General features: G+C 38.7%; 1 protein-coding gene across 1 annotated transcript; it reads right to left on the bottom strand.

Moving 5' to 3' along the window:
- Positions 1 to 286: 286 nt before the first annotated feature.
- LOC140835660 (uncharacterized) lies at positions 287 to 6,995 on the bottom strand. Its single transcript, XM_073201060.1, has 3 exons — positions 6,674 to 6,995; positions 5,831 to 6,502; positions 287 to 421 (listed from the first exon to the last, which is right to left on the bottom strand). Exons 1-3 carry the CDS (start codon positions 6,993 to 6,995, stop codon positions 366 to 368), a joined length of 1,050 nt encoding a protein of 349 aa, XP_073057161.1. The 3' UTR covers positions 287 to 365.
- Between the last annotated feature and the right edge of the window lie 421 nt (positions 6,996 to 7,416).

Raw genomic sequence — 7,416 nt, 5'->3', positions numbered from 1 at the left:
CAACAATATAATATCTCAATTTAAATCATGTATTTCACATCATAGCACAATGAAAATGCTAGCAAATATATCACATGATCAAGCAATTCGAATTGACTCGATCTACCATGTTCCCAAATATCTTATGCTCTGATACCACCTGTTGTGGGGCCCCGGGTCCGACATCTAATACCAATAATTATAAAAGTAACAAACCAAATGATTTAATAAAATACATAATTTGTTGTTCACAAATCCACATAACGTCATCAAAATAATTTAAAGTTCTCAAATGTTTGAAATATAATTTTCAACATTCCAAAATAAAGTAGTGAACCAAATTTTCCCAACATCATCAAATGCTCCTAAGACCCGAGAATCCCACTCTAACTCGCATCTCCTCGCCTGGAGCTTGACTCTGGCATCCCAAGCCTCGCCTCACCTACCGTCAAGCACATGAAAACAAGAGGTAGCCGACATGCCGGTGAGTATAAACCCAGTATGATACAATCAATAACATATGAGAATTAAAATTTCAAATATCTCATATACAATTCATAAAGATGCAATATAATGCAATGCATGATCAGAAGCTGTGGGCTATCAATAAATCTCAAGATCAAGTGAATCATCTGGTCATAGGGTACCCAAGGATAGAGAATCTCCCAGCAATATCCACCGACTCATCCGCTCGAGGTGGGTTGCTGTGTTCTACAATCCCAAGACTATGGTGCGCCTATAGAGAGTGTTCAGGCCATAGCAGCGACCTCCGCATACACTATGCCAACTCAACTATAGCCCCATACGTCCAACAAATCAATAAATCAAGGCGACCTCCGCCATATCAAATCTGAAGCAACAAGTGGCTCAATATGCAATGTCATGATGCAAATCAATATCATCATCTCGATATCATAATCAACTCATCTCAATACAACAACCATCATCAAATCACCAATAGTTCATCAAGCCAAAGAGTTTTCAATTTAAAATAAAAATGATACTTTTACCTCGTATGTTATCGACCGTAACATACCTTTCAAATATTACCAAAGGAAGATCGAAATGTGTAGGTGAGAAGTCTTGAACCTTTGAATTCTACTATAACTCAAGAACTCGGATCATTTATCAAAACAGAGAAATTTCTGTACAAAATTCATAATCAATTCAATATGGCTTCAAATCAATATCCGCAAATTAGATATTCAAGAAAACTCAAATTCCAACAATTGTGTAAAGAAGTAATCCGTATCATTTCTTAACCGTAATATGCCATAAAACATTCATTGAATCATTTTGTCAAACACGTGGCGTGCGTGCTAAAGAGTTAGCTCCTTTACTTCTCCCTTGGCTTCAACTCCATTTTAAATTCAAACCAACACAATTTCAACATCTCCAATATCTCAAATATCAACACAAACATCAATTCTAAACTTCATCCCATTTCCAAACTTGAATAAAAATATAACATACTTACTCCATCTTGAAGATCTTGGAGAGAGGATCACAAATCTAACTTCATTCATAATTTCCTTGAACAATCTCCCATATATTGAAGAAGAAATGAAGAAAATGAAAAGAAAGAAGAGAACCCTAGCTCTAAACCGATAGAAAGAAATGAGGATAAGAAGAAATGATAAAAAAATCATTCCCCAAGCTAATATATACCATCCAAACCTCAAAACACGTTTTTACATATGTGGTGGGCGCCATAGCGCGGGATTTGGCGCCACCACGCGCTCCATTCTGCCCCAAACAACAAAAAAATCAGTATAGGTCGCGCCATAGCGCGAGATTTGGTGCTTGGGCGCGCACCATACTGCCCGGGCGCGCTATCGCGCGAAATCTGGCGCAGGGGCGCGCCGTATTCTGTCCAAAACACCTTTTTAACTTCGGAATTTGCGAAAGTGGTAAACTACAAAGTTGTAGATCTATGTCTTTTCTTTAACCCCTCAAAATTTCAGATCATTTGGAGTTCTGAGTAAAAAGTTATGCTAAATCTCCCAACATGTGTCATTATAGGAACGACGATACGCACGACACACTTCGGGGCGCTTTTGGCTCGTCTTCCCTAATGATTTGACCAAAACGCAAAACTGGAAAGTTATAGCCTTATGTCATATCTTTCTAATGGAAGTGGCCTCACATCAATTGGATCAATATACAAAAAATTATGCTAAAAACCACAACTACTGCCATATTTTTCATACCGTTTCTGCACTTCCATCACCTATTTAGCTCAAATTCAACATTTGATTCTTCCCATCAATTATCTATTCCATTCAATAACATTCATTACCATTCATACCATAACGTAAGGTCATAACCATCACAACTACTATCACATTTTCAAAATTCGGGCATTACAATTCCTCCCCTCTAAAAATAGATTTCGTCCTCGAAATCAATCATCTCTTTCAAGTTTATCATGTAATAGTCAATACTGAAATTAAAATCGAGAGTAGAAGCGTACTTCATTTGAATAACTCTGGATATTTTTGTCTCATTTTATCTTCTAATTCCCAAGTTGCCTCCTCGACACCATGTCTGTTCCACTGTACTTTAATCAACGGTATCAATTTATTTCTAAGTTTCTTATCTTTTCTGTCTAGAATTTGAATCGGTCTCTCAATGTAGCTCAAAGTCTGATCTAACTCAACCTCATCGGGTGGAAGTACATGAGAAGTATCTGGATGATATTTCCTCAACATGGACACATGAAAAACATCATGAACACCTGATAATGCAGGAGGAAGAGCTAATCTGTAAGCCAAATCACCAACACGTTCCAAAATCTCATACGGACCTATGAATCTTGGTGATAATTTACCCTTCTTTCCAAATCTAACTGTACCACGGAAAGGAGATATTTTCAGAAAAACTCTGTCACCCTTCTCAAAAATCAATGGTCGTCTCCTGATGTTCGCATACTTAGCCTGCCTATCCTGAGCAGCTCGCATACGACTCTGAATCAATTTCACCTTCTCTGTCATATCTCTTATCATATCAGGTCCTACAATTGGTGCTTCAGATAAATCGTCCCAATACAGAGGAGATCTACATTTCCTGCCATATAATGCTTCAAATGGTGACATTCCAATGCTCACTTGATAACTGTTGTTATAAGAAAACTCTACAAGTGGTAACGAATCCTGCCAACCAATACCAAAATCCATCACTACAGCTCTCAGCATATCCTCTAATGTCTGAATAGTACGTTCTGACTGTCCGTCTGTCTGAGGATGATATGCTGTACTCAAATGCAAACGAGTACCAAGGGCCTCTTGTAAACTCTGCCAAAAATGAGAAGAAAATCTGGGATCACGATCTGATACAATTGACTTAGGAACACCATGCAATCTCAAAACTTCTCTGATGTACAATCTGGCCATCTGATCATGCCTATATGTCATCTGATAAGGAATAAAACATGAAGACTTGGTTAATCTATCAACGATAACCCAAATTGCATCGCAACCCCTCGACGACCTCGGCAATTTTGTGACAAAGTCCATGGTGATATGATCCCACTTCCATTCTGGAACTTTAAGGCTATGCAAAAGACCTCCTGGTCGCTTTCTTTCTGCTTTCACTTGTTGGCAATTCAAACAACGAGATACAAATTCTGCTATGTCAGATTTCATTCTTTTCCACCAAAATTGTTTCTTCAAATCATTGTACATCTTTTTACTTCCAGGGTGTACACTGAATTTACTGCAATGAGCATCACGCAAAATCTGCATCCTCAACTCTGAAATATTAGGAACTACAATACGATCATTCACAAACAAAATACCCTCATTATTGACCTGAAATTCTGATTGATGTCCTGATCTGACGAGTTCAACTGATTTCTGAATACTTTGATCTAATCTTTGGGCCTCTTTAATTTTAACAAACAACTCGGGTTCTGCCTGAATCATAAATACTCTTACAGGTTGAGTATTTTCCACAAAATCCAAACCAGAAAGACAACACTCTTCTACTAGATCAGATACACTGCTAGTGATCAAAGACATATTACATACTTTTCTGCTCAAAGCATCGGCTGCTGCATTAGACTTTCCTGGATAATATTTTATTTCGCAATCATAGTCTTTCAACAAATCTAACCAACGCCTCTGTCTCATGTTCAGCTCAGCTTGTGAAAAGAGATATTTCAAACTCTTATGATCAGTGAATATCTCAAATTTCTCCCCATACAAATAGTGACGCCAAATCTTTAAGGCAAAAACCACTGCTGCTAATTCCAAGTCATGCACCGGGTATCTAGACTCATGTGGCTTCAACTGTCTAGAAGCATAGGCAACCACACGGCCATGCTGCATTAATACACAACCCAGTCCTTGATGTGAAGCATCAGTGTGCACTGTAAATCCTCCTACACCTGATGGAATAGTCAAAACTGGAGCACTAGTCAATCTCTTCTTAAGTTCAACAAAACTAGCCTCACATGCTTGCGACCAAATAAATGGTGCATTCTTTTGTGTTAGCTGGGTAATTGGCCTCGCAATCTGTGAGAATCCTTCAATAAATCTGCGATAATAGCCTGCCAAACCCATAAAACTACGTACCTTAGGAACTGATGTCGGTCTAGACCAATTGATGACTGCCTCAACTTTACTCGGATCAACTGATATACCTGCACTTGAAATCACATGTCCAAGGAAAACCACTCTATCCAACCAAAACTCGCATTTGGATAATTTAGCATACAACTTTTCAGTTCTCAAAATTTGCAAAACAGCTCTCAAGTGCTCGGCATGCTCAGATTCAGATTTTGAATAAATAAGAATATCATCAATGAAGATCACAACAAATTGATCTATATACCGTTGAAACACACGGTTTATCAAATCCATAAATACCGCAGGTGCATTGGTCAACCCAAAAGGCATAACTAAAAATTCAAAATGCCCATACCTGGTACGAAAAGCAGTCTTAGGCACATCTGCCTCTCTAACTCTTAACTGATGATATCCGGATCTTAAATCAATCTTAGAATATACTGAAGAACCTTGCAACTGGTCAAAGAGATCATCAATCCTTGGCAAAGGATACTTATTCTTTACTGTGGCTTTATTCAACTGTCTATAATCGACACAAAGCCTCGTAGACCCGTCTTTCTTCTTCACAAATAAAACCGGAGCACCCCAAGGTGAAACACTTGGTCTTATATATCCTTTAGCCAATAGATCCTCAAGTTGTTCCTTTAGTTCCTTCAGTTCAATTGGCGCCATCCTATAAGGAGCTCTAGAAATAGGCTGTGTACCTGGCATCAACTCAATGTTGAACTCAACCTCTCGGACTGGAGGAAATCCTGGAATTTCATCTGGAAATACATCTGAAAATTCACTAACAATTGCAATATCTGCCAATTTAGGTACTGGCCTTGAAATATCAATCGCATAAACCAAGAAACATTCGGCTCCTTTCTGCAACAAACGAGTCATGGACAAAACAGATATCAAAGGAATCTTAGCTCGAGAACCCTTACCATAGAACGTCCAGTGATCTGTCATATCAGGCTTAAACTTAACAACCTTCTGAAAACAATCTACAGTAGCCATGTATCTTGTCAACATGTCAATGCCAACTATGCAGTCAAAATCAGACATCTCCAATAAAATACAATCAAGCTCAATAACATTATCCTCATAACGAAATTCACAACCATTTATCATTTCAGCTGACCTCATCACTTTGCCCAGTGGAGTAGAAATAGATAAGGTAGATGATAATGGTATAGAATGCAACGAATGCAATGTGACAAAGTGTTCAGCTATGAAAGTATGTGATGCACCAGTATCCATCAAAACATAAGCAGGATAACCTGAGATAAAACAATTACCTGCAATGACATTATCTGGAGCATTATGTGCCTCATCCTCAGTGAGTGCAAAAACTCGAGCCTGTTGTCTAGGTGGCTGTCCTACCCTGTGGCTACCACTCTGTTTGTTCTGATCTGACCGGTTTGACTGCTGATAGGAATTAACTGTAGGGTTCTGACGATTCTGATGAGGTGTCTGTCTCGATGATCCCCCACTCTGAGATATTTCACTGCCACGGTTAGGACACACTCGAGCATAGTGTCCCACCTGGTTACACAAGTGACAAGCTCCTGAGATTCCTCTACACTGATCGGTATAATGTCTACCACCACATTGACCACAAGTCGGACTTGAATAACCAGTACTCTGAACTGAACCAGACTGTCTCGATCCACTAGAACTTGAAAAATTACTGCCATGTCTCTTAAATTGCTTCCCTCTAGCCTTGAACGGCTCTCTAATATTTCCACTGTTACCGCCACTATTACCCTGTCTGAACTGCTGTCGGAACTGTGGCTGTTGGGGTCGTTGCGAATACTGAAAACCTCTCTGCCTAATAATTCCAGTTTCAGCTCCCTTGGCTCGATCAAGAGCCTCAGCAAAAGTGTTAGGCCTTCCAGTATTAACCAGGGTAAAGACATCAGGATTAAGACCATTTATGAAATGATCGGCCTTCGCTTCTTCATCGGATGCTACATGAGGAGCAAATCTCAGTAAATTCGAGAACTTAGCAACATAGTCCTCAATATTCAGATTTCCCTGCTTTAAATTTGCAAACTCGGCTCCCCTATCTTTCCTGTAAGAGGTAGGAAAGAAACGCTGATAAAATTCAGATTTAAAAATATCCCAGGTAACAATCGTACCTCGCCCCTCTAAAGCTTTCTTGGTCATGATCCACCAACTCTTAGCAACATCTAATAACTGATGAACAACTAACTTTATTCTACGATCATCTGGATACTCAAGAGATTCAAATAATTGATCTATATTCTCCAACCAGTTCTCACACTCTAATGCATTCTCGGTACCCTTCAACATCGGTGGGTGCAAAGACTGAAATCTGGCTAACAGTATCTCCATCGGAGTCGGAGTTATATCCATCTGAGTATGAGTAGCACTACCCTGATCTTGTGCAACTGGTATGTCCTGTCTAGGTCTACCACGACCTCTACCTCGAGTAGCCATGTCTGATATAAAATAGATCAAACACATATAAAATCACAATATCATAATCATCTCAATCTTGTATCAATCATCTCTGGCTCTTGAGACTCAACAATCTCAAAAATCTCGAAAAAAGCTCAACAATATAATATCTCAATTTAAATCATGTATTTCACATCATAGCACAATGAAAATGCTAGCAAATATATCACATGATCAAGCAATTCGAATTGACTCGATCTACCATGTTCCCAAATATCTTATGCTCTGATACCACCTGTTGTGGGGCCCCGGGTCCGACATCTAATACCAATAATTATAAAAGTAACAAACCAAATGATTTAATAAAATACATAATTTGTTGTTCACAAATCCACATAACGTCATCAAAATAATTTAAAGTTCTCAAATGTTTGAAATATAATTTTCAACATTCCAAAAT

This window comes from Primulina eburnea, chromosome 7 (assembly GCF_022965805.1).
Source record: "Primulina eburnea isolate SZY01 chromosome 7, ASM2296580v1, whole genome shotgun sequence".
NCBI classification, from domain to species: Eukaryota; Viridiplantae; Streptophyta; class Magnoliopsida; order Lamiales; family Gesneriaceae; genus Primulina; species Primulina eburnea.
Note: the sequence above shows the minus strand (reverse complement) of the source record. Positions and strands in the feature narration are given on the sequence as shown.

Excerpts from the sequence above, each read along its gene's own strand:
- LOC140835660 (XM_073201060.1), bottom strand. The coding sequence starts at position 6,995 with ATGGCTACTCGAGGTAGAGGTCGTGGTAGACCTAGACAGGACATACCA. Across the intron at positions 6,503-6,673 it reads GAAAGCTTTAGAGGGGCGAG|CATCCGATGAAGAAGCGAAG; the intron begins GTACGATTGTTA and ends CTCCTCATGTAG. Across the intron at positions 422-5,830 it reads TCCAGATAATGTCATTGCAG|GTGAGGCGAGGCTTGGGATG; the intron begins GTAATTGTTTTA and ends GCTTGACGGTAG.